Genomic DNA, 27,672 nt, shown 5'->3' with positions numbered 1-27,672 from the left:
CTGCGTTAGCCCGGAGGAAGGCGACGAGCGCGCTTTCCTATTTGCTGCCCAGGTCGCTGCCGATACGGACAACCTGGGCAGCGTCTTCGCCCACCTTGACCTCCTTCGTTGGAACAGAAGTGTCGGCGGCGAGTCGGGGTCTGGATGTAGAGGGTCCCGGGCCCCCTGAAGAGCCATCAGCCTCGGCTTGCGCTGAGACTAAGGCCATATAGGTTTGTTCGGCGCAGGAGACAGCGCCACCGGAGTCAGCGGTCACGGAGATAGAGCCTGCGGGGCCGGGCATCTTAACCGTAAGGTATGCATAATGCACGGCCATCATGAACTTGGCAAGCGCCGGACGCCCGAGGATGGCGTTGTAGGGGAGAGGGAGCTCTGCGACATCGAAGAGGACGCTCTCCGTACGAAAGTTGTCCCGGCTTCCGAACGTGACAGGCAACTCAACCTGCCCGAGGGGCAGGGAGTGCCCGGGCGTTACTCCACAGAAGGGGAGCGACGGCTTCAGGCGTCGGGAAGGCACTTGCAGCTTCTCAAAGGCCTCTTTGGAGAGGAGGTTGAGACCGGCGCCGCCGTCGACCAGCACTCTGCCGATTTTAACATTGCAGACAGTGGGAGACATGACCAGAGGCAGTCGCCCCACAGCTGCAGTACTGACGGGGTGGTCGGCCATGCTGAACGTGATCGGAGCATCCGACCACCTCAGGGGTCTTGCAGCCTCCTCGCTCGGGGTTGCCGAGCACACTTCGCGCCGCATGACTTTGATGCCACGGCGCGAGCAGGGTGTGTAGGCGCCTCCGTTGATGAAGGCAACCGTATGCTCGGGCTCCTGGAAGCCGAGCTCGGTGTTGTCGGGGATGACCTCGGTATTGCCTCCCCCGCGGGATTCGTCGCGCTCCCTCTGGCGCTGCTCTACGAGTCCCTTGACCGTACGGCACTCCGTGAGGTCGTGCCATCTGGTCTGGTGTATGGGACACCATTTACCTGGCTCGGGCCCCGCGGGAGCGGGGGCCCTCGCTGGAATAGGGGCCCGACCAGGGGCCGGGGCTCTTGCCGGAGCTGATGCCCTAGCCGGCGCTGGGGCCCTCGCGGGCGCCGAGGCCCTAGGAGGAGCCCGAGCAGGAGTCCCGACGGGGCGCCGATCGGCTTCGGGCCGACGCTCTTGTCGGCGATCGGGCTCTTGCTGCCTTCCACGAGCGGGGGCTTGAGCTGGCTCAACAGGAGCAGCCTCGCGCTTCCTCCTCTTTTTCTTTTCCCGCCTATCAGAGCGGGAAGAACTTGGTTGATCGGAAGTTGGGCGAGGAGCATGCCATGCCCTGGCCACCGCAGCTTTGGCGCACTTATCGGCCAGTGCGAAAAGTTCCGCAGGGGTCTCGATCTCGTGCGTGCCTAGCTTCTCGAGCATCCGCTCATCGCGCACGCCCTGTCGAAAAGCAACAATAACAGCATGGGGGGCCACTCGCGGAATAGTATTGCGAACCTGGCTGAAACGCTGTATGAACCGACGCAGCGTCTCCCCTTCCTGCTGTTGGACGGCGTGGAGGTCGCACTCCAGCCCGGGACGCGCGAACGTACCCTGAAAGTTGGCCACAAATTGGTGGCACAAGTCGTCCCAGGAGCTGATAGATCCTGGGGGTAAGTTCATAAGCCAGGAGCGGGCGGAACCCCTCAAGGCAACATGAAAGTAATTTACCATCACCTTTTCGCTGCCTCCGGCCGCTTGGACGGCCGTCGTGTAGATCTGGAGGAACTCGACGGGGTCGATGGACCCGTCGTACTTCTCTGGCAGCTCGGGGCGGAACTTGGAAGGCCACCTCACCCGACGGAGCTCGGCGGTGAAGGCACGGCAACCGGTGCCGTACCTCGCAGCACGAGCGGGGGTTCTTGGTGGAGAGAAACGGCGAGCCGGGGATCCCCGGTGGTCGTGGGCCGGGAGAGAGGAAGCCTGGTCCTCTGCCCCAACCCCCTGCCGGGTCTCCCGCTGACGCTCGAGAGTGACCCGGGCATCTTCGTGGCCCCTGCGCTCGTCGAGGCGCAAGCGGAGGTCCCGGGCCTCCGACACGTCCGGGGGGATGACGCTCCGCCTGGAGACCCCCCGGCCCGTGCGGGTGTTGCCTGCTGAGGAGCCGACTCTGGCGGCACCGCGCTGAAAAGTGGCGCGAGGACTCTCGACCTGCACCTGGCGGCGAGCGGTGCCGACCAACGCGGCGATGTCTTGCATCCATCGGCCTTCCGGAGTGTTTGGCGTGGCCTGAATGGGAGGGTGCCTGAGGAGGGCTTGCGCTGCAAGCAAGGCGCTCCCTGGGCTGGCCTCACTAAAAGCGAGCCTGCGCCGGGGCGGCGCCCGACGTGATCCAGAGGCGGACCTAGCGGCCGGGGCCCTGACCATCTGCTGGGGGTCGGAGAGCACACCGGCAGCGGCGGCGCTGATGGGCCCAGCGCCCTGATCCCCTTGGGCGGGAAAAACCTCTTGGCCGTGGGGCGGCGTCCCGTCACTGGAAGTGGAGCCGGAACGCTGAAGACGATGCCCACCGGCCATCTTTTCCTGTGGAGAAAAAAGGGAAACAAACAATCTAGGGATATTCCCCCCTACCTGGCGCGCCAGCTGTCGGAGGGTGAACTCCTGTCGCAGGGATCCCGAGAGACCCCTTTTTAGAGATTCGGCCGGGGGGATGATCCTAGAAAAGTTTGCGCGAGAAATGAGTGGAAAAGGAAATAAATGCGATGGCTTGCGGGGACACTGGGTTTTTGGACAGGTTCGGGCCGCGCGGAGGCGTAACACCCTACTCCTGTGTGAGTGTTATATCTATCCTTGAAGGGGATCCTTCAAGGGTGTATCTGGTTCTCGAGGGAGAACTGTTTACAAAGAGCAGGAGGCTCTTATGTTCTAGCTAGCTGGTTTCTTGATTGTCTTGTGATCGGGGGTGGTGATTTCTTGTTCTTCGACTGACCTCTTGTTTTTCTCTTTTTCGTCGTTCGTCTCCTTCCCTGGTGTCCTCCTTCCTTTCCTTTTATAGATGCGCCGACCTCGACATATCCTGAATGGGAAAGAGGGGATGCCAATGCCCAGGTGCCACGGAGAAAGGCCTAATCATCTCATTTTGGCGAAGTGACAGGGGCGGTGGAGGAAGGCGGCGCGCATTCGACCACTAGCCGCTGCGGAAGCTTCGGGGTGCCATAAAAAAGGGCCCACCGGACAGCCTCAGAGGTGCCCGGTGCGCCCGCCCTGTCTTGTTCTCCTGCCAGGGCAGGGTGGCAGGTCGAGTGCTTCGATTCTGGCAACGTTATCCCGAGGCGCGCAAGTGAAAATCGGACGGGATCCGTGCATTTAATGAGCCCACTCCCCCCCGCCAGGGCATGGCCGGGTCTGACACTGGGGCGTGGGCAGCCGAGAATGTCAGGATGTCAGAATGCCAGGCCACGCGCGCCTATTAAATGCGGCATCGGGCCTTTGACTGGATGACACTCTGGCGTCGGGGCCCTTTGAGTCTTTGATCGATCTTGCGCGAACCTTCTGGGGACGGAGTCCTCGGGGACTGCCACGCGCAGCCCCGAGCACCCTCTCCCGAGTACTTGAGTGAGACCTTCGGGGCACCGAGTCCTCGCGGGCTGCCACGTGCAGCCCCGAGCACCCTCTCCCGAGCACTTTAGAGGGACCTTCGGGGCACCGAGTCCTCGGGGGCTGCCACGCGCAGCCCCGAGCACCCTCTCCCGAGTACTTGAGTGAGACCTTCGGGGCACCGAGTCCTCGCGGGCTGCCACGTGCAGCCCCGAGCACCCTCTCCCGAGCACTTTAGAGGGACCTTCGGGGCACCGAGTCCTCGGGGGCTGCCACGCGCAGCCCCGAGCACCCTCTCCCGAGCACTTTAGAGGGACCTTCGGGGCACCGAGTCCTCGGGGGCTGCCACGCGTAGCCCCGAGCACCCTCTCCCGAGTACTTGAGTGAGACCTTCGGGGCACCGAGTCCTCGCGGGCTGCCACGTGCAGCCCCGAGCACCCTCTCCCGAGTTTCTGCTTTTACCTTGCAGGGTGGTGATGTGTGGTGGGCGGCCGGTTTGGCCTCGGGACTTAGGGACCCCTGGTTCTAAATACACCGACACAATTCCTTTGACAATTGACAACGCAAGAGCTCGCCGATCGGAGCTCCAAACCTAAGCACTCTACAGTCTACACTAATGCCGTAGGTGGCGTAGTTCACCGTGGACCGGTACGTTGTCCCGGAGCGCCACCCGCGGGGATGGCATTCCTGACGGCGAGCACCTTCCCGGAGTCCGAGGTGAGTCGGACCGAGAACGGCGCGCGTAGATGCTTTCCGGTGTGAGTTGACGTGCCACATGGCGCCCCACGAGTGCTGCATCGGCGTCCATGCACCGCTCTGCATGATGTCCACCGCGGCGAGGTCGCTGCGTCGCCGTTGTGGTACTGGATCAGCACGGCGAGGTAGTACGGGTTGGTCAAAGGAGTAGAGTGATATTATCATTTAAGAAGATAAAGCAAAATCAAAGGAGTAAGTGATATTACATAAAAGAAAAGAAGACGTCTCTAGGTTAAACATAAGAAAACTAAACAAACTCCGGCGTTCCGCAAGCCATTCTTCGTAGAGCAATTTCTTCCTCGATCAACAGGAATACTTGCGTCGGTTGCAGCATGGTTCCGTCGTAAAAAAGACTCACATGTTGTGCTCTTTCCAAATATTCCAGATCGTGTACATCAAGAGCGCCGATGTAGTTCATTTTTATTTGAGAACCTTTACAGTACACCATGATACTAGATGATATAGAGTATCATTATTGTGATCCAACCGTCCATTTTAGTAGGTATTATTGTAATTATCTTGATACCCTTAGGGGTAATTACGTCATTGACTGATCAGACTTCGGACCTTCGCCACCCATCATCGACCGACCGACGGAGGGTGAAAACCTTAATAAATGAAATGAACAGAATAAGTGAAAGCTTATCCGAAGAATAAACTAACATTTTTATCTTCCCTAATTAAATATATAATTTACAAATTTATCATAGTTTTTTTTCCAATCCTACCCTTATGATACCCATGATACTCTTTAATGATACCTATGATACTGATGGACGATAGAGTACCATTAGGCTAATCTAAACCACCGGATGAAGAAAATAAACGGTATGCACTCATTTAGGTGTACCGTAAAAGTCCTCTTTTATTTTGGAGTGAGAGGCTTGTCAATATGCTCTACAACGGAAGCTTTGCTCATACTCCTTCATTGTTGTCATATGTATCCCCTTCTTTGACTTCAATCTACGACATCTGTGTGTACGTAACTTCTCCATCATGAATAACATATAGTTCCTTTGCTGCACCAGAAGTCGCGATGGCGACGATGGATGTTTCTTGAGGGTTTGCCACAAGCTAGCTCAACAAAAGTTAAATGGAAGATGCTGACAGCATGATCATGAGCTTCAGAGATGTTGATGACTTCAAATTGTACTTGTTGGAGCATAAACTCGGCACGCAAGTCATGATGAAGTGGTGTTGGTTGGTGGCAGAATGGGTGCCTTCTCACCGTATTCTTCGGCTTCAATCTTTGACTTGCATAGATCAACGCTAATCTAGAGCAACTTTGGAGTCTCCCGGCAAAAAACTTGGGCAAGGATCTTGAGGCAGGAAGCAGTGTTGTGCGGTACCAAAGGGGTTTGCCACGTAGTACTCCAGCCAAGTACGCCGAGTCATCTCGGTTTTCGTCGAGATCGAAGATCTTTGTTTTGTAACCCTAGTTGAGGCTTCTTTTTAAGAGAGATTACTCGGTTTTTATTAAAATATAAATAATAATTCCGAACATACAGAATCGAATTAAATATAAATAAAATATAGCTAGGAGGCCAGCTTACAGATAGAGTCAAAAGGACACAATTTTGTACGATGTCTATCTATACAATGATAGAATACCCCTGAACTAACCAGCAGCCATGATCAAGAGTAGGGTACCAGGACTCTAAAGTTCTAGCACATTAGAGACAGACGCTGGGCTAACTTCGAATGATTTGCTCCATTGCACCATTTTTTACTTCACTACCTCCATGGTCACCTTTTCATCGGTTTTGAGGAGAGCCTTCCACTTCTACAAGAAGGAAATCCTAGAAAAGAGAATGTCAGTCAATGAGGCAGAGAATTTTCTTTAATCGCCATTTTATTATGCACCCTTCAAATAGCCCATTATAAACCTGGTAAACAGAATCAGACCCAAATTGTGTGATTTCTTAAAGACCAAATTAAGCCAATTATGAAGCAAATCACCATTAGATTTAGGCTGTTCCAAACAATACCGTGCAAAACGAGCTATATGATATTTAAACAAAGATATGATTAGAGGTTTTTAAATTACCACAGAGGCAATATTTCTCACTGCCCTTCTAGCCTCTCTTCTTAAGAGTAGCTGTAGCTTGCAGTTTGTTGTTGGCACGTTGCCAAAAAAAAATGAGAGGAAGCTTACTATTGTAGCTAAAACGACTCTATTAGGTTATGATTGTAATTTTGTTGATTAATGATAATATAGTCATTGGGACTAACATGTTTGTTAAAAATATATGTTAATATGTCTTATGGATGCAATATATTAAGAAGCCATCACAACTGGGATAAAGTTTGATTGAATTGGAGAAGTTCTAGGAGAATTGACCTCAACAGATGGTCCGGTGTTCAGGAGTTAAACTCACCGGAATATTTTTGTCCAGAGACAAAGTGAAGGCTGATAACTTCACCAGATGGTCTGGTGCTCTGTGTGTTGAATTCACCGGAGTATTTCTGATAAAGGAGGAAAAGACTGAGGACCTCACCGGATAGTTCGGTGATCTGCACTAAGTAACATCGGAGTATTTCTTGCAGAGGCGACTACAAATGTTGAAGAATGAAGAACAATCTTGTATAGCACATAAGATACCCCCCTTGTTAACAAGTGAGTCAGGGCTCTAGTAACTAGACCCTTATCTACAGCCTTCTCCACCATATCTCCGAGAATATCAGCTACCAAATTAAAAAGAGTTGGAGATAAGAGGTCACCCTGCCTCAACCCTTGATAAGTTTTGAAGTATGAACCCCTTTGTCCATTAATATTAATGCACACCTATCCACCTTAGACAGGCTGTATCACCCACTTGACCAAAGTGTCAGGGAAACCTTTCCTAACAAGGACTTCCTGTAGTAAATTCCATCTAACTTTGTCATATGCCTTCTCCAAATCTATCTTCAAAATGACACCTTTTTGTTTACTTTGCTTCAACTTATGAAGAACCTCATGTAAGATAACAACCCCATTCAGGATATTCCTCCATTTGATGAAAACAGATTATTGATGATTGATCAAATGAGGAGCCAGATGAGTGATTATGTAGGTTATCCTCTTAGTTAAAATTTTGTAGTGTACATTTAACAAATAGATTGGCCTGAACTGTTTGGTGAAGGTTGGGTCCTTGACTTTTAGAAGAAGGGTGATAACACCACAGTTCAGCCTTTTCAAATCCAGGGCCTCATTGTGGAAATCTTTCATCATGTCCATAAGGTCACCTTTAAGGACATCCCAAAACTGCCTGAAGAAAGAGGCCTCAAACCCATTTGGACCTAGTGCAGAGTCAGTTTTATGTTTAAAACCACATGCTTTATTTCTTCTTTTGTGATCTCCTTGAACAAGACTTCTTGGTCTTGAAGAGATAGCTGATGTTCAATATCCCAAAACTCCTCTTTGAGATGGATATGAGATTCTACATTGGATCCAAACAGCTTCTTGTAGAAAGTCACTACATGCTTATCCAACTTAGAATGTTCAGTGACGATGCCTTTTTTAGTGAAAACACTTGGTGAGGCTTCTCTTTGTTGAATTCCTCCCTCTTTCCATTGTTTCCAGAACATGATTTTTGCGATTTGAGGATCATCCTTCACACTTGGTGATAATGATGGGGCATCCTTTGCTAAGTTACAGACCTAGATCATCCTTGAAAGAATGCGAGAAGGCTTCCGAAGAAAATTGGCGGTATTTTGATGACTTCGGGAAGTGTGTCGCATGGCACCGGGGTTGGTGTCACGTGTCACTAGGCTCAACGGCCTCAATTTTCTTGGTTCTTGCGCTGATGATCTTGTTTTGCAGTGTTTCAATTTTTGAACTCTCGATCGTGATTCTTCATGCAAGATTATCCTCCGATTGATCTATCAAAACTGCTAGAGAGTTAGAGAGGCGACGAGCATGGTCGGAGTCGAAATAATCATCGCGGCTCATTGGAGTTCACCAGTTTTAGTAGATGAATACAAAAATAGAGTATATGCAATAAAAGGAAAGGGTTAATCTAAAAATTGAGTAAGGTAGCCCTAGATTTGAGTCGCGATCCATGGTAATTCTATAATAAAGTCTTGTTGATGCTAGTTAAGTGCACAATATTTTTACCGCAAGTGCACACGAGTCATTGTAGTTTTTCACCCGAAGTATTACAAAGTTATCAAATCCACAAGGAATTAGTAATCGATAGTCTATGATTTTCTAACCAATCAATATATTAAACCTCTAATGTAGATAGCAATTGCATATGAAGAGAGTGTTGTTGTTTAAACTAGAACAAGATATGTTATCCAATGATAATACTAAGTCTTTGCCAAATAAATGTAAGCAGATATGTGCAGTTCAAACATTAAAGATGATTCACATCTTAGTTCAAATTAGCATCCTTAGATCTATCGTCTCTACTAGTCCCTTCCTACTCACATCTTATTTTTGCTATGATCCTTTCATGACGTTGGCTAATAGGGTAATGCTATCGGCAACTGCGATAAGCATCAATCTGATCTAATTAGACGGGGGCTAATAGGATTGATAACTAAACAACAATAGACAATTAACATACCTAAGTATTGCAAGGGATCAACTAAATAGATCTAATCATCTTGATCACATCTATTAGCTATGCATTCTAGAAATGTACTAGAACAATGAAATAAACATACTTGCAATAATAAGAGAAACATAACAAAGAAACAAGATCACTAAAAAGCATCAACAAAAGAAAGATCAATCTTTATTAATACACGATACAAATCTCACCATCAGTCGCACGTACCTGATGATGATTAAGTCTTTGCTCTAGAACTTTGGTCTGATTAGAACATAGACTAATAAAAGTGTTCCCAATTATAGGGTTACTTCAATTAGACAACTAAACTATATTGTTTCAAGTTGGCGATGAGACTCCGCCGTTTGTGGTTCTCAACTTGAAATTGTGAGATTGGATACACTTGGGGTATCCTTTGGATCATATTTATAATTTTGGAGTGCGGACGTCCTCCCAGCGACATATACACGGATCTATTGAGGAAAGCAAGATACAATCCTGTTTCCACCATTTCCAAGTCAGTTTGGACTTTCCTTTTTTTGCGGCTCTCCCTTCCGAGGACGATATCTCCTAGATCTAAACTCCAAAATAGATGAATACATGCTCTAAATTGTATCTCTCGAAAAGGTCTACAAATTTTTCCATTGTGATATCTCCTGGTCCTGGAGTCCAAAATACATGCTCTAAGTTGATATGTTCTGTTTCGGATGTTTTTTGCTCAGCACACCATGCGAGGCAATATCTCCTAGCCCTGGAGTCCAAAATATGTTTTCCATATAAGTAAATCAAAGTCTCGAGTAGATCTACAACTTTTATATTTTAATATTTTGTATTTGAGCATGGTTTGGACTCCAGATCTGACTTGAAATGTGTTGCTATCCTAAACTTCGCAAATAATTTCATATTTCGGGATGCCTTTTGTGGGCCTTCTTAAAGACTTTCTCTTGCCATGGTGGGCTATGACCTTCTGTGTAGGATCTCGTGGGCCAGGACGCCAACCCATCTTTGGTTGGAGAAACCGTGTATCTTTATCGTATTATCCTATCTCATCATTTTAAGCCACTTTTTTGTGTATTTCTACAAAAACAAGTTTCAGTGACACTATATCGCAAAATCATCAATATTAGTGATAATAATATATAATCATGGTGATAATTCCATCATATATGAGACAATTTGATGCTAAAATGATACGATAATTAGCGCCAACACTCCCTCAATTATCTGAACCAGATGTTTTTCCCCTCGTATGGTTTTGACCCGATTTTGTCCTACGTGGCTCACATGTGGCAGTGGGCTCCACATGTCAATTTCTTGATGTTCTCACTAATACACCTATGAATAGTATAAGACTAATCACTTTCTAATGTTAGCTTGCTAGTTCACGCTGGTAGTTTCGTCAAGCATGATAAAGCTGGAAAAGTGTATTGTCGGTGTTAGACATTTTTTTCAGTTAGTTCTGTTTCAGTTTTTCCTTAATTATGTATCTCCATTCAGGTTTGACACTGTCTATTTGGATGATGACATCCATGTAGCCAAGGTCATAAGAGGGGGCTACGTAGTTGCTGAGCGTGCTCCATATTCTTGCAATGGATAGTTGCTAAGTTCAAAGCTGATCGAGGGTTATCCACTTAAACTTCATCTGATGTGCGTAGAGAGCAAAATATGATCTGGAGTACCTTAATTGTGCTTTCCCAGCAAAGTCTTCATGCGTCTTACTATACCATATATTTACCTTTACAATGTTATGTTCTACAGGTAGTATGTGGTAAGTTTGATTCATACTGTACTTGCTGTAAATTCTTCTCCGCAAAATAAATAAATAAATAAAATCTACAAGTTAATATTGTCCACATATGTTTTCCTATATGAAAGAACACCAACTCGCTCAACTATGTGACGTGCTTTTGACCTGTGCTATTGTTGTCCATCAGGCTCCAAAAGGCTTTGCAGTACAAAATGGTACAGAAGGATCCATCACCCATCTATTTGTTGAACTAGTTATTGTATTTCTATGGCCCATGACATCAAAGTCATGATGGAGTTATGGACAATTGTAGTTTCTTTTGTTGGTATTATTTTGCCTATCTGTTTCAGCTTCAAAATGTGTGGCAGACCATAGCTTTAAGTAGTGGTTCTGTACTTGAGATGTATGTTCTCATGCAAATCAGGTCAATGAATACCATCAATATGTAAAAACAGTATGTGCGGTCTTGCTTTCTCTTAGGATGGCTTTTCCTTTTTATCACTGAAGCTGTGTAGTCAATCTGAAAATGATCATCAAACCCAACTATGCTTTGAGCAAAGTAGCAAATCTAATATTGCAAAATTAATGTTGAGGAAAGATTCCGGATCTGTATCCACTTACCCCTTTATAACTTATTCTAGAAGTGTATCTCAGTCTCTCTGATGCAATATCATTATTTACTCTTTATCAGCCAATTTTCGGCAGAGGATCTTACCATACAGTTAACCACTTTGTAGACAAGAATAACAATTAGAGAGGGTGAATAGATATCTTTTTTTTTAAGAATAGATGATCTATTTCTTGTTCACCTAATGCTTCTAAAAAATGCACAAACGGAAGTATAAACTTTAAGGAGGCAAAGTGAGAAAGAAAGTTTTAAGACAATATGACTCCACGAATGTAACATGAACTATATGCTCTATTTTTCATTCCATGTGTCTTTAAGCATAAAAGTTTGAAACTTGAACTAAGAACAGAACAAAAAGTCAGTCATCGAAAAAAACAACTCTCTAAGTTGATGGTCTATAGACAAAGGGATTCACGATCATCTCAAATACATGAGTATATGAACGTTTATGCATCTAGCAAAAGAGGAACAACTTCACAAGGTTGAAAAATCACAGCTCAAAGACAAAAAAGAAAATCACAACCGAAAAAGGCAAACTTGTAAGTGAACCAACAGAGAGAGACTAGAAGGAGAATAATTCAAGCATATGCAAAAACATAAACATCATTAATTAAATAGTTCAGTCCTATTTTAGACAGATTACAAGAATTTTTCTCTCAAAAAAACTCTCAAATATTACATAGGTTAAACACTCATTTTCCTCTCATCTGAAACCCTAGCATTAGGCTCTCAAATGGGTGGCACAAGGGACTCAAGTGGTTGATTCAAACTCTCTCATAGCCCTATCTCTTTATTTATAGGCTAAAAAATTTGACCTCTAAGTTTTCTAGTTTGTTACCAAAATATTTCTCTCTTGTAGTACACTCTTACCTACCATTGAAGGTATTTTAGTTCATTTCTTGCTCTATCCATCGAACGGGTGCAGCGCCTTCACGACTTAGCTTCGCCTCGATGCAAGCTCCGTGATGGTGCCATATATTCCTCCAGTCCTCCCTTAGTTTTAAGGCCCAACCGTGAAACCCTCTGCACGTTTATCAAAGCATGACTCACCACTTGCTTACACCTTAAGAAAGTGCTTTGATGTCGACACGTGTACTCTGTCTTGCGATTCTGACCGCCGACAAGTTTCTTCCGCTCCCAATCCCTCGGGTCGTCTTGTCATTTGCACCGACATCCTTTTGCTTGACTTTGTCAACACACTGGCATCTATTTCACTTGACTTTGTTAACACGTCGTCTTCATCTTCCATTTCATGATTTGCTTAATCTCCATGTATACAGCTAGGATCACCCTTGACTCCGTCCAACCTCCTTGATCGTCCGGCAGCAAGCACCCGCTTAGCCTCGATCACCCGTCGTCGACCGTCAAGTTGCATCCGTCACCTGCGCACCATGAGATAAGCAAATCTATTTCTCCAACTACAACTCTAGTTAGTCCATAATAAAAAATGCTCAAACCTTTGGAGAGACTCAATAGACTCCTTTTTGGAGCGATTCATAACGCAGCATACAACTCCTCGTTATACTACGCTCTTCAAGTGTGATTCTTCCCCTTCTCCCCCTTACCTTAGAAATAACTTCGATGGGCTTACTCAAGCAATCCAAAACCTATCAATCAAGGAGGTATAGACCAAATCGACAACCTTATCAATCAAATTAAATCGATAACCTTATTAATCGCTTATCACATGTAAATCAAGATATATTTTAACGTAATTTCTCATGGATCCGATGTGTTCCTGCTGGGATTGGACTCCATATTCTAGTTTTCACTGTGGAATCCATATGGATTTGCAGTAGAGTGGTGAGAGAAATCGATTTACCATCTTCTTCTGTGTTTTCATGATGAATTTCGTTTGGTCATTTCTTTATTTGGGAAAATTCTGCTCTAGGCCAGGTTCTCTGCTACTCAGAAATTATTTTTTAGCCTTAGTGCTCTCTGTTATTGGTTCTTCCATTTAAGAGAAGTCAGGGAAGAGGTCTGTTTATGAGATGGATTGATTGAACATCACTACAATATGATATTTGAGGTCCGATCAGAAGCAACCGAAGCAAAATATTCTCACAAATGCTTTTATTTCTGTCCTACCGTTGGACTGAACAGCAACCATTGTTTTCAACAGTTAGGTCCTTTCAAGTGTCTAGTCTGGCAGTCGCTCTCTTGTACTAATAAAAGGGATTTCCTTGATGCTGTTTCCACTATGGCTGATTCCAAGTCGCGGTCGCACAGCATTGCAAGGCTTTAGGAGGACAATGCTGAACATGGCCCCGGACCAGGCTATATGGTGGTGCAGCGTTTGCTCTTGCAAAATTATGTGGTGGTGTGTATTTTGTGGAAGAGTAACATGCTGATTCATTGGCTCGTCAGCTAGCAGCTCGAGGCCTATCAGAGCGTTTCTTTTCGTATGCATGGCCACCATTTTGGGATATTTGGTTAGGGCTAGTAGCAATCTTATAATAAAGTAGTATTTCTTTTGCAAAGGCCGGCCTACCATGCACTGTAGCCACTTCAAAGGTTAGAAGACAATGGTTCCTCGTGTGAAAATGGAAATGGACCTCTCCATGGCACTACCGTCTGGATCATCTACGGCCCTGGTGTTCTGTGGACAGCGACGGCACATTATACCTCGAGTCTTCAAAGTAATCATCCAGGTTAGCACACCTTAGCCCGCCTGATGGAAACATAATAGCAGATATTTACCGCACGTAATTACTCATTGTCATTGATCGATATATCAACAACTCATGGCTAGATATTAACCTTCAAGTGACACGTACTTTTTTTTGCGAATGAAGTGACACGTACTTAATCATGGATTTTCATATCAAGTAGTCCCCTCCACGGATTGCAAATCTAATAAGTCGTTTTGAAACCCGTACCATCGACATGCAGAAAATTATATAGACTTACCATATGAAGTTGGTATCACTAGATTGTGATGATATGTACTTCCATAAAACATAGAGCCATTGTGATTTGTAACAGCTTTAGAAATTAGTTGTCAAAGTGGTATAACAGGAGTTTTGTAGTTTCTTTGACTTAATAAATTAAATAGTTGATATAGTTTTTTTTGCGAAAAAATAGTTGATATAGTTAGTGTCATCTGTTGATGTTTCCATTCATTTTAGTGTTTAATGTTTATATCCAGGCCGCTGAAACCTCTCTCAAATCAGTATATTCAAGTTTGCGGATGCCCTTAGCATCTCCTATGGAACTAGGATAATTAGTCTCAGACTCAGAGGAATAATATGACCATGATTTTCTCGCACGCTGTTCTATGAACTTGAAAGCCCAGCATTTAGGTGCCCTGACTAGCAAAAATGACTCTACGTGGCTCATTTAGTCCAACTTTTAAATAAAATCTCACCATTTCAGTAATTCAGTATCATCTAATTATTTATGCTAGCTATAGTCCGTCCAGGGATCTCTGTAGCTCCTTGAATCTCTGTAGTCGGCAAACAATGAACTTATCCGCTAGTAGAGTTACTCCAGTAGGTGGCACTGGTAGCTTCGTAGCGCCCAGCTAGGATACCAGACCAAGCGTACGGTTCCTGGTCGCACACGGCCCGAGCCGCGATGAGCCAGCGGCGGCCGGCACGCGGTCGAGAGGAGAGGAGAGCAGTGCCGGAGCAGGGGCCGGGACGGCATCCCTGCGGCGACAGTCGCAGTCGCAGTAGCAGCAGCGGATCCCGGCACGGAGATCGACCTGTACCAGGCTAGGGTGCAGTCCTCAGCGACTAGCGAGCGAGCCAGCCAGCCAACCAGCAATGGGCGCCGTCGCTGTCGTACGTACCCCCAAGAAAAGGAAATCCACCCGGGAGCGAGACTGCGAGAGAGGCCATCGCCGATCGAGTCAGGTCCGTGATGATATCATCGCCACCCTCCTCTTCCTCCTGTTGTTTATTGTGGGAGCCGGGCAGCGGCGGTGGTCCTGGTACTTGCGCACGCACATCCACTTTCCCTGCCTCTGTCCATCCACTTTGGGCTACCGTGTCTCCCCGCTTTTTCCATCGACACCATCATGGGCGCACACGTTGCTTAGTCACACCTTAATCAGCTACTATCCATAACGACCATTTACTCTCTGTATGGCTGTATTCCTGCGTTCTCCATTGTCTCTGGGTCTCGATCGGGTCACTCGATCATCGCCTCATCGGAGTATGCCATATTGGGCGACCTAGCCTTGCAGCTTCTACGAGTAAATGGTTTTAAGCTTCCCGGCCAAAAGAGTTTTAAGCTCATCTAAAAACAGAAGGGTTTTAAGCTCTCTTTCAAAGCCGGCCGGAGCTATGGCACACTGTTTAGGTCCTTCGGATCTTGGTGGCTTCCAGCCGAGGGATTTATATCAAAGCTCCCGGCCTATATATGGGACCCAACTACAGTGCGTGTACACGTACGTTGTGGTCTGGTAGCAGGATGCCAATAATGTCACAGCTGGAACGTACGTGCGTATCGCCGAGCAGTACCGCGCCTTATCGCGGTACGTACGTACTTTTTGTCCAGTAGCGCCTCATCGGCTCACTGGCATCGTAGTACATTATTGTTTGTCCTACCTAGTTATGGGTCTTGTGTGGCCGGCCACGTACACCCTGCTAGGAGCCACTCCACTTGTGTATATCAGATGGAATTAATCACTATATGAAACAAAAGTCAAAAGTGACGAATTATAATAGTTATGGATGCTGCATCTATCACTCTAAATGTGTTATTAATGATTAGTTATAAGTTACAGGTAAGAATACATCATCAATAAGGTTATTGGTGACGGATCAACTTATGACAGATTTACGTTTTTCGCGTTTTTTGACAGAAAAAGTCAAAAAAATATTTTTTTCACCCAACTCATCCCAACGCATGCCTACCACCATTGGCATTCGGCACTATTTTCTATCATTGCGTCAAGCGAGAATCGAACCCGCCACCTCCCCTCGTGCGCGTGTGTTACCACCTCAGCTATCGTGTGTTTATGATGGATATCAGATATTTTATCATTTTACCTTCTTTGTCGAAGGTCATAAGTGACGGATCATAATCATGATCCGTCACTTCTGAAAGTTATAGGAGACGGGTCATAATGTTGACTCGTCACTAACGACTGATTTTTTTTATTTTACATATAAAATTTGTATTAATATTTACATATAAAATATATATTAATATTTATATATAAAATTTGATAGCTGACTGGTTATAATTTACCTATAAAATTGTATTGGTATTTTATGAATTTCTTAACATCTCATGCAAACGATCGTAATTTGATAGGTGCCCCGAAGTGCATCCGGTAAAACGGCATAACTTTTGCATACGAACTCGGATTTTGAATTTTTTGACTCTACGGATATCTACAGAAAAAGTTACGAACTTTGTCGGGTTCGGTGAATTTTTCTAGGCCAAAGATGGTTTGGAAGATTAAGTTCTCGCCCGCTCTCCCCCCTCCCGAAGTTTCTATAACGTTTTCGGAACACAAGTTTGTGTCCATAACCGCCACCCCTTACATTAAACTTGAGCAAGAATTATATATATTTCCTATTCTAATACTGCTTAGGTGATAAAAAATAAGAAAGAAATAAAAGAAAAATAAAAATATTAGTGAACTAAGTATCTATGACTATTATCATTAGTGATGGGTCACAACATGACATGTCACTGATGTCAGGTCATAAGTGACGGATTATAACTTAACTCGCCACTTATGAGTGCCCAAGGTGACCTGTCACTTATTACTTGTCATAAGTGACGGGTCACCTTAGGCCAGTCATAAGTGACGGATTATAAGTGACGGTTCATCTTACGATCTGTCACTAATTTCGTGTCTCCTTTGTCTGTGTTTTCACGTAGTGAATTCAGCATTCACGTACCTGCGTCGTTGTCATGTGTGACCGCAAGCGATATGCATGGGAGTGTGCACCACAAACCATTCCTGTTAAGCACTAACAGGGGTTGGGACACACGCGAAAAATCTGTCATCGTGACATACAAATCAGCGGTGATAAGAGGTACACTGTCAGCTGATAGCTTGAACTGGCAGTGATGCCCAAATCCAACATTACTGCCGATTAAAACCACGGACTTTTAGTGATCCAGTATTGGATCCGAAATTTTTGTTCATTCCGCTTTTGCTCTCGCGTCCACGTCCTTATCCACTCCCTCCGTCACTCTCACGCTCACCACCATCTTCGTCCTACACTCTATCTTCCTTATCTTTCTCTTCGTCGCACACAACTCTCACCCTTATCCAGTTCCTCCTCTAGCTCTCCAGCTGCCACCTCCCACTCACAGAACCAGCCCACCTGTGCCTCTGCGCTCCACGGCGCACGCTCCTCGTCCACCTCCTGCTACTCGGCGGCATGTCCGGGCCCACCTCAACCCCCACTCTGACCCCTCTCTCGTCGCCGTAGGCAGCCCACCCCCTGTAGTACGATTTCCTCAACTCCAAGCTGCCGCCCAACTACGTCGTGGGGCTCAGCTATGGGAAGCCGCCCGGTGAGGAGGATGACGACGATGGTGGTGGCAACAAGAAGGGGCATGACGAGAACCAGAAGTGTTCGACGAGTTTGAGGGGAACGACACCGACCTCTTCCTCGACACCGACTATGATGATGATGACCGCGAAGCTGATGTCGTTTGGGAGAGCATCACGAACCCCTGGCCTGCGATGACCTAGCGGGGGGATAGGTGGTTTCATCGGCATCATCAACGATCTCTTCTTATTGTGTTCTTGTTGTACTTATTATCCTAGTTCTTGGATTGTGGTAGAGATTCTTGTGTTACAGGTTGATTCATTCTTCGTGGTAGTATCAAAGAGATCTCTGAAGACCATGGATTATGAGTTCGTCGGGGCGTTTCTGTGCTGTGATGGTGGTCTTCGTGCCACAACATTTTTGTGTGCAGGGTGTCGCGGTGGCGGGATCTACGGTGGCGAGCATGGTGAGTCCTGACGCCACGGTGACAGGATCAGGAGCGGCATGGCGAGGTCTAGTGATGGATGGCAGGATAATTTTTTTTTGTTTGCTGAAAAAGGCTTTGCTGCCGGATCTAAAAGGCTAGCAGTGATGTCAATCGAATTTTCATTACTCAAAATCTATTGTCGATTCTGTGAGGATCGGTGACGTCCTAAGAGAGGGGGTTGAATTAGGATATTTAAAACTATTTTGGCTTAAAAACAACACAAGATAAACCTATATCAATTTTTATCTTAATGTACTCTAGATTTATCTAGTGTGTCTACTTTACCGATCAGAGCGCTTGCAACTTATCTAGGAAGGTAAATTGCAAGTAAGTAAATGAAAAAACATAAATAAGGTAGAGAGAGAAAACTCGGCACAATGATTTTTTTTCTCGTGGTATCGATAGCATGAATATCACATAATCCACATTGGAGCTCCACAAAGGATATACTCCCGGTCGGCACCCGGTCACGGCCTTTGAGCCACCAAGTCACAAAGGCAAGGCCTCCACCCGGATGAGCCACCATATCACCAAGGCAACTTCTCACCACTAGCCTCTCTTCCGGTTCCTCGTCGCTATGATCACTTCATAACTTGAGCCACAAAGGCAAGGGTCTCCGCGTCTCTGCATAATCGCCTTGTCACTGCTCCACACCAAGTCAGAGGGTCAACAAGCTTGTCGGGAAGTCATACGTACACTGTTGGATCACTCCTTGATCCACTCTCTAGGCAGCAATCACCTAGCAACTCACTCTGTAGGCCTATAAGCACTAATCATTCACTAATCTTGTGCTTAATCGCATTGGATAATCACTTTAAGCACTTTGATGGTTTGGATGTCTTCTTAGGTGTATTTGAACTTCTCTGGATTCCAGCTACCTCAAGTGACTGAGTGGATGAGTATTTATAGCTAAAACTCGTGCACTAGTCGTTAACCCAATCGCTCTAAAAAGCTGTTAACACTGGATGATCCAGTGAGAACAGTAGTACTAACACCAGATCATCCGGTGAGTACACTATCACAAACTAGCCGTTGGAACCCCACTCATACCTTTGTGAACACCGGATACTCCGGTGTATACTCCACCTTCATCACTGGACTTTCCGATGAGTATACCTTAGCCATCCGAGCCAATATCTTCTCTGTGTAAATTGCTCTGGTGTACATCACTTCATCACCAGACCATCTGATGCGTTATCCTCAGCCAGTCGAGCCAATGCAACCCTCTCTGGAAAATATGCTCCGGTGTATAAATCTTCAGAGCACCGGACCTTCCGGTGAGGTCACTGTATTTTCTCCTTTGTCAACAATGCTCCGGTGCATTCTTCCGGTATGTTCAAATCAATCACCGGACTATCCGGTGGGGTATTTTACTTCTTTTTCATCTTTGCACTGTTCATTGTTCGGTATATTGTCCAGTGTTACTTTGCTTCATTACCGGACTATCCGGTGAGGCTTTCATGCCTCTGTCCTCTTTTGACAGAGATGATTCGGTGAGTGTAAATACTCAAAGTACCGGACCATCCGATGTAGTCATTTCTCCTGAGACTTTTTTCAATTCAACCAAACTTTATCCTGGCTTCGGTAATTCTTCATGTATTGTATTCATGAGATCTACTAACATATATTCTTGATAAACATGTTAGTCCCAATGAATATATTATCATTAATCACTAAAATTATAATCATGATTTAATAAGATCATTTTCGCTACAGTTTTAAAATTGACAGTGATGAAGGGTTTAAAATCAATAGTGATGGATGGTTCTGTAAGCATTATCAGCTGGGTTTAGCACCTCTAGCCAGCTACTGATTCGGTCTCTAAGTACCATGGTCCTTGCCGCACCGTCAATCAACCTTCCGTTTCTGTACTAAACTAAACCCCCGAGAAGGAGAAAGCACAGGCGCTATTTGCTCTGGTACTGATGGCGCGCACCAATGGATTAAGCGAATATATCCTGCGCATGCATCCTAGTATGCATCCTGCGCAGCACCTCCCAAAAAGCAGAGGTAACATAAAACCACAACAGATAGATAAATATATCATGAAATAGCATACTAACATCGTATTATGCATCTAGTAAGGTAAAAAAAGAGAGGCTAACATCAAGATCCACCTTGACAAAATATTCATCCAGCATCAGGGACAAAAGTCCAATAATCAACATTAGATTATAACCCGATAAAAGTAGAGGTAAAAGTGACATGCTGCTATCATCTCGATGCTCATTAGCTCTAAAGACAAAACTAAGAAGAGGGAAAAAACAGTGAGATAAAAATCCCAACAAACAAACTCCTATAATAAACTATTTAAACTATAAGTTAATTAAGCACATCTTAAACATATCTTGGTTTCTATATTGTGATCGTCATATTAACCTCAAGTCAAAGATAGCAGCACATTCGCAAGTATCATGCTAAAATGTTTCATGATTCAAGACTAGATCTGAGTATTATTGGCGGAAGAGAAGATGTCTTCTACGAATAAAGTGCGGCGAGAGTCCCTTCTAGATAGGAGATTCAAGTTTGGAGAAAAATAGAGAAGAGAGAGAAAAAAAAAACGTATTGATAGTAAAAAATATTAGGTCTTTAATCCGGTGGCCAATAGTCTATATTTACAAGTGATCATAGAGATGAGGTACCCAACCATCTATTAATTATGGCGTTGCACTATCCCGGGTGTCAAAGTAGCCTTTACTTGCATCGGGAGGTCAAGGTGACCACCACTTGCATTAGCATTAACTATCAGTCACTTTGTGTTAAACTAATTATCTTTGATATTCTTTTTTTACTAATATTCCTTTTAGAGGCCAGCTTATTCCCTTGTCTCGAGAGACATTTGCCTGATAGATTCATGTGCTCCAAAAAGCCTTAGCTTATGTAGAGAGTTCGGAACCCGATAGCTCCAGAGAAATTTTTAACGGCGTTCTCTTAAGGTCTATTTGTTTCAGATTGTAAAAGGTGGATTATGATCTCAATTCAAAAGCTAAAATAAACAGCTAGATTATAAAAGTAGGATTATGATCAAAATCCAAAAGCTGAAACAAACAGTTAGTTGTAAAAGCTGAATTGTTACAATCCAACACCCAGATTATAACAATCCAGCAATCCATCTTTTATCAGATTATAACAATTCATAATTCAGCTTTTTACAATCCAAACTTATAAGCTATTTTTCACAATATCTAGCTAAAACAAACAGATCCTTAGTATTATTTATATGTTAAAATATTTCTCCAACAAGTATCTTATAGACTTTACTAGTAGGATGAAATATATAGGGATCAACATCATCATAATTATAAGGTATAAGACACAATTATTTAAAGAAAAGGCATTTAGACGGATGGAGTACACACGATCGTGAATCGTTTCTTCTCAAGTGTGCTAAGCACCGACTTGGATAATTCAGTTGAACTGTCGACCCAAGATTTTATCCTGAATTCAGATCCACGCGTCCTCTTTTCGCCGGTCGCTGAATTAAGGTTTTTGTGTCGTGTGCCTCCCCTGCCCCTGCCCCTGCTTGTACCCTTTATCCTTTTCCTTCCTTTACATGCACGTTAGCACGTACACATCTCTCTCTCCCCTCATATTTAACACCCGTCTCCTTTGCTCCTGCCTTTCCGTATCACTCCCCTTCCCATCCTCCTCTCCTCTCCCTCTCGCAGTCTCGCTAGCTAGCTCCACGTTTCTCTCCATGGCCAGCACCGCCACCGTCTGCTCCATGTGCGGCGACGTCGGCTTTCCCGAAAAGCTCTTCCAGTGCGCGCGCTGCCGTCACCGCTTCCAGCACTCGTACGTATATATATACAACGGACATGGTTTTTTACCACTTCTTCATGCGAGTACTAGTCTGATCTCTGTCTTTATACGCACTCGTGCCATGGCGACGTGCAGATACTGCACCAACTACTACGGCGACGGCGCGCCTGCCTCGGCCGGCTCAGACGTGTGCGACTGGTGCCTCAGCGACGTGGCCGGGAAGGCGAGGTGGTCGTCGTCTGCGGAAGCTGGAAAGCAGCACGCCGGCGGCAGCCAGGATTCGTCGTCCACCACGAGCTCCGGCAGCGGCAGGGGCAAGGCCAGCGGAGGCGACCAGGAGACCGGACGGCGAGCGACCAGGGCGGCCGGCCGCAGGTACAAGCTGCTCAAGGACGTCTTGTGTTAGTTGACTAGATTGGTCATGGGCCTCACGATCTTGAGATATCCTAATAGACGGACCCAGTAGTATTAAGTAAGACTAGCTAGTTATATGACTTAGTAACCAAGTTAGGTAGTCTGATGTGTGTATACATGTGCTTTTGTGTATGTATGTTTGCTTGTACTAGGAGGGGCTGGTAGCCTGTTTCTTGTATTTGCGTGGAAATTTGGCTTGGTTTCTCTTATCTTATGCTTGGAGTATTTGACTAGCATATCCTGGTGTGCCTTTCATTCAGCTTTAAGCTAGGTACCCTTTTTATTATTAGTTTATATTGCATGGTTTCATATATAGAAGCTGACTATTAAAAGTTGACATGTAGGATAACCATCGTCTTACATGCAGACCACGCAACTCTTGCCTGACCGGGCATTTCATTGTTAATCGTTTGACCTCATGTTCTTCGCTCAGGGTTATCGTTCTCAACTCTCTCAAACTACTTACTGCGCATTTCTCATGAACTACAATTAAGAACAAGATACATATTTCTAGGAAGTAGTATCATGCATGCATGCATGCATGCATGTGGTACTACATACTCCTAGCTACTTGCTGTTTTCGATTCGTACATGTGATTTGGGGAACTCAAGGACGGGGGAGAGGTGGCCACCACGTTGGTGTGCATGCTGCCAAGCCGAGCCATGTTGATGTAGGGGTCAACGATCCGTACGCAAAGACCGTAGTGGCCGACAAAGATATGCTCCACAAACCTCAAGCCGAGCCACCGCACCCTCCTCCACTTGTGGATAAGGTTAGCCTCTGCCCCCTCTGCCTGCCTCGATCGGATGGCAAATAATCTGGGCACAACGAACTAAACGACGATGCAATGGACAATGGCCACCCCAAAGAAATGTCTCACTAATAATTCCCGAGTCCTAAAACTAACATTTCTATCCTCGTTAACGACCGAAAGGAATTTAAAAAGAATCGGATGCTCTATTCGATAATTAACGAACAGTTCATATAGTATACTCTTTGATCAATGTTATCGCTTGCCTCAGTTCGTTGTTGCCTGTTGATTCCTATATATAGAAGACCCAGATCTGCTCGCATGAACATAGTAGAACCTTTGCTGGGAAAGGAGCCAGGAATGCTTAGTCGTTAGGGCCGGGGATTAATAGATCGAGGCACCAGCTGATGCCTAGGACCAGTGCTCGCCCACAGTAGTACCGACCCAACACCGCACCTGTAGCCCTGGCCCTTTTTTGTTGGATCAACCCCAGGATTACACATGCGAACTTGTGGACACGGCTGTCACGAGAACACACGTGAACAGACCTGGAGGTACACACGAGGTTGGAGAGTAAAGAACCGAAAAAACACACAATATTTGCACGGCGCCGCAACAGCTTAGCGCTAGTTTTTCTTTTCTTTTCAACTCAGAAACTTCCTGGTTACATGGATTTTCTTATGGTAAAGACTAGGTTTTGGTCATGCGGGCGTTAACATCCTCGCCCGCACGCCGTTTCGATCGTCTGTGGGAGGAACCAAGCTTAGATGTCCCACGTGCAGCCACGTGACATGGCTGCGTGACTTCCTCTTGCAAGCCTTATCTCTTAATCTCTCTCCTTCTAAATCACTCCGCCCCTAAATCTCACTCTCGATCTCTCATCAAGCCAAGCAGCTCCCCTTCTCTCCCTGTCCCAAATCTCTCTCTCTCTCTCTCTGCGAGCCACTGCACGGAGCGGAGGTTGCCGTCGGGTGCTACAGGCGTGATGCTCTTTGCTACGAGTCACTGCTCGTGTCGAGGGCACTGTCGTGTGTTGCGAGCTAGCGACTAGACAACACAGCCATTCCACGGCTCAGAGCACACCATCTGTTGCTCCTCCACCTCCGCTTCGTTCACCACCAGGTAGTACGGACCATCGATCAGAGAGTGCAACCACTCCACGGTTCGGAGCTCACTGCCTGCGGCTCCTCCACCTCCGCTGCGAGCCACTGAGCAGGTCGAGGTCGCCCTTGGTGGTACGGGCCAGCGATCAAAGAGCATGGCCAGAGAGCGCGGCCACTCTACAGCTTGGAGCTCACCGCCAGCCTATCCTCTACCAAATCGAGCTAGTTCAATTTGTTCCCCACTGCATAGATTGAGTCACCCCAGTTGTTCCCTGGCCCGTGTGTTTCAGAGCCACAACCACTAAGTGCTAGCAGATGTGATGGGGATTAAGTATAAGAATTTGCTCCCAGATATATAAGCATTTGGTCCATTTTTTCAAAGATTTGCTTGTGCGTGCTCATTATTTTGCTTTCAGTTTTGTACTGAGTTTTGTTTTAAATTTGTATCCACTTGATATGGCAGCCATGTCTGCTCACCGGCGTTGAGTCATACACATGTTCATCATGGCTGAATTTGCCCCCCGAATTGTACACATTTGCTTTCAAGAATGTTTTAGCTTGCCCATAATTTTTCTACTGATTTGCTTTTTCCTGATTTGAGGTTTGCAATTCTTCCTCCGAATTGCTTGCAGAGATGGAACAAATACAAAAACTTGCCTATGAATTTGTACTTATTTTTGCTTCTATGAATTTGATTCTATATCTTATTTTGTTCTTAGTTATCCAACTTATTCCCAGGTTATCTTGAAATTTAGTCAAATTTGTCATAATTTGCATCGATTGGCTCTGAAATATACAAACAATTTTTCTCTTAATTTTGCAATTAATTTGCTTCTAAACTTGCACAAAACTCCTCATCAAGTTGTACCGACTTGCCTCAAAGTTGTACAGATTTGCTTATCGCATGTTTTCTGATTTTTTTTTAAGGTCACACCTATCTATTTGAGCACTTGCAAAAGAGAGAGATCGGATTGTGCTCGTGAGGGAGCATCTGATTACGCGAAATCAAACATTCTGGAGACAATAATATTGTTTTTGCCAATTTTAGACGTGCGTGAACTTCTTTTCTTTTTTTGGTGTGCGGACGGATGGACTTTAGGATGCACGTGCGGACGTTAGCTGTATCCTTTTCTTATATAGATTCAACTCCTGGACTCGTACTTGGACACCACGACGCGGCCGACGGATTTCCGCGGTCTTCGCGTCGTATACGACATGACCGCTCAAAGACATGGACTTGCCTACGAATCTAACACGAACCACACCATCGCACATGCATGCAATGCAAGCCTCACGCACATATGCTTGGAAACTTAAACTCCTACCAAAACAATCTAGCAGCACCTCACGCGTGCCATACATACTTATACTAACACTAGTGCTTTGCATATCTGACTAAGATTTCCTAACGACAAGATTAATTCCATCACTTTTTAGGTGTCATGTAGCAAAAAAGATCAGACCGTGTGGCCTTTTGTAGCTAGCTAGGTTTCTTTCTCCAGCTCGTCTTCTCTGGTGAGAGCATTTCCTCCTAGCTGCTGCCAAGTACTCGTCCTTTACATGGCCTATCTCGACTCTTTTGAGCTAGATAGTTTCATGCATGTAACACACTTGGAAATGCATAGATTACATTAACTATAGTCGGCAACTAATACTATTTCAGATTTTTTTACTTGTCATTATGACATTGATACGGTCTCCAATGCATATCTTTGATCTTTAAAAAAAATATTTATTATAAAAGTTCTAAAAAATATAATTATATAAAAGTATTTTTCCTAGCAGATATACTAATATCACTTTCTTATAACAAATCTTAATGATTTTATGTATTAGTTCAAGTTTCTAAAATTTGATGGTATGCATCACTAAACGTCATCTGTTTAGAACGGAGCGAGCCGTGTTTGGTTTAACAGCACGGAAATCAAAACTGTCTGTGTACTATTGAAGTTTCGGAATAAAACCTCCTGCTACATTAACTTTATAGGGATAAGGATCACGGATAGGAGAATTGAAAACCTGACCAGCCGGGCCGAATGCAAGGCCGGTATTGCATCTGAAGCGACCATCTCTATATACTAGTAGTAGCCTAGCTCAAAAACCAAAAAGTTGTAGCCTAGCTCTATCTCTTTGTGGTGTCAATGCTTCCATGTAGGTGATCTGCCCTTGATAACTCAAGTGGCACGCTCACATGCATTCTCGTTTAATGTGGCCACTGGGGATTTTTCTTGCAGTTTTCCGATTCGTGGTTTGTTCTTGGTCGTCCCAGCTGGTCTGTGCCACTGCCATGCATATAGCACCGTATGCAGCTAGCTACGTACCTAGGTGCATTGTTTGTTCGGTGTCTGGTGAGTATTGATTGCGAGTACTACTCACACAGCTAGCTTTGGTAGAAGCTGTGGGAGCCGAGATACCTGTTTAGTAGAGTTCTTTAACTTTTTGATTTCGTGGTGGATGCGATTTTGTGGTAGAAATAGGTTTTGTGTGAAAGTAATTTTATTTGTGAAATTGTTTGGTATGTTAGTGGTGGAAGTGATTTTTGAGAAAAAATTGTAATGAAATTGAGGAGAATCAGTCGGGAATCGGTGGAAACTAGATTTTTCGGCTTTCACCTCGCAGTAGAAAACGTGGGAGTGATTCTCTCTGATTCTAGCACGGAATAGATTCTGCGGCAAGGCGTTTGGTAGCGCTTCCGTCGATTCTAGGGCGGAACCAGCTCCCCAAACTCTACCAAACGATCCCTAATTTAACTTTTATAGTAGTTTTTATTTAATTAAGTGGAACTCTGTTAAATAGTAGCTTTCAACTTTTAGTTTTGTGAGTGAAATCCATGTGAATAATTATCTAAAATGAACTAGAAGCTGTGGAAAAAAAATAGCTTCCGCTGATTCACTTCCTATACAGAATCACTTACTCGATATATATTTTATTTTAAAGTATCAATATAAAATAACTTACTACCACAAAATCACTTCTTAAAAATCACTCCTCATAAAAAATTTAGATAAAAAAATTGTACCAAACAGACTTATATATACATGTGCCATATCCTACGGCTCGGCGTTAAGTTTCTGATTGGAATGCGCGGGAGCTTACAGGAAATTTCTCGGGAAATAGTTCAAGTTCACCGAAGATTCGGAAAAAATTCACATGTTCTAAATGTGACCTTATTTCTTAATATAATAATACCGTTTAATATTGCGATAAACTTTGATTGTTCTACTACTGATGATCTTGATCTGGCCTCCTAGTGTGCCTCATCATCACCTAATATCTTCCATTCAGAGGGTATACATTGAAGTAGAAATAGTTTTCCTAATATTGGTATTAAAAGCATCTCTCTAGCAATATAATCAACCACACGAGCCATAAAAATTATCTACGGCATCTATAGACATCACAATAGACAATCACTCCAATAAATTAGTTAAAACATTTCTTCCAAATTAAATATGAGTTCACATATAATAA

The 27,672-nt window shown here is 44.9% G+C and overlaps 1 protein-coding gene across 1 annotated transcript; it reads left to right on the top strand.

Moving 5' to 3' along the window:
• Window positions 1-21,775: 21,775 nt before the first annotated feature.
• Window positions 21,776-22,547, top strand: LOC133923614 (uncharacterized). The gene is made up of 2 exons (XM_062368895.1): window positions 21,776-21,965; window positions 22,068-22,547. The coding sequence occupies exons 1-2, from the start codon at window positions 21,868-21,870 to the stop codon at window positions 22,336-22,338; spliced, it is 369 nt and encodes a 122-aa protein (XP_062224879.1). The 5' UTR covers window positions 21,776-21,867; the 3' UTR covers window positions 22,339-22,547.
• Window positions 22,548-27,672: the final 5,125 nt, after the last annotated feature.

The sequence above is a fragment of the Phragmites australis genome, chromosome 7, assembly GCF_958298935.1.
Source record: "Phragmites australis chromosome 7, lpPhrAust1.1, whole genome shotgun sequence".
NCBI classification, from domain to species: domain Eukaryota; kingdom Viridiplantae; phylum Streptophyta; class Magnoliopsida; order Poales; family Poaceae; genus Phragmites; species Phragmites australis.
This window is presented reverse-complemented; position numbering and strand designations above follow the sequence as displayed.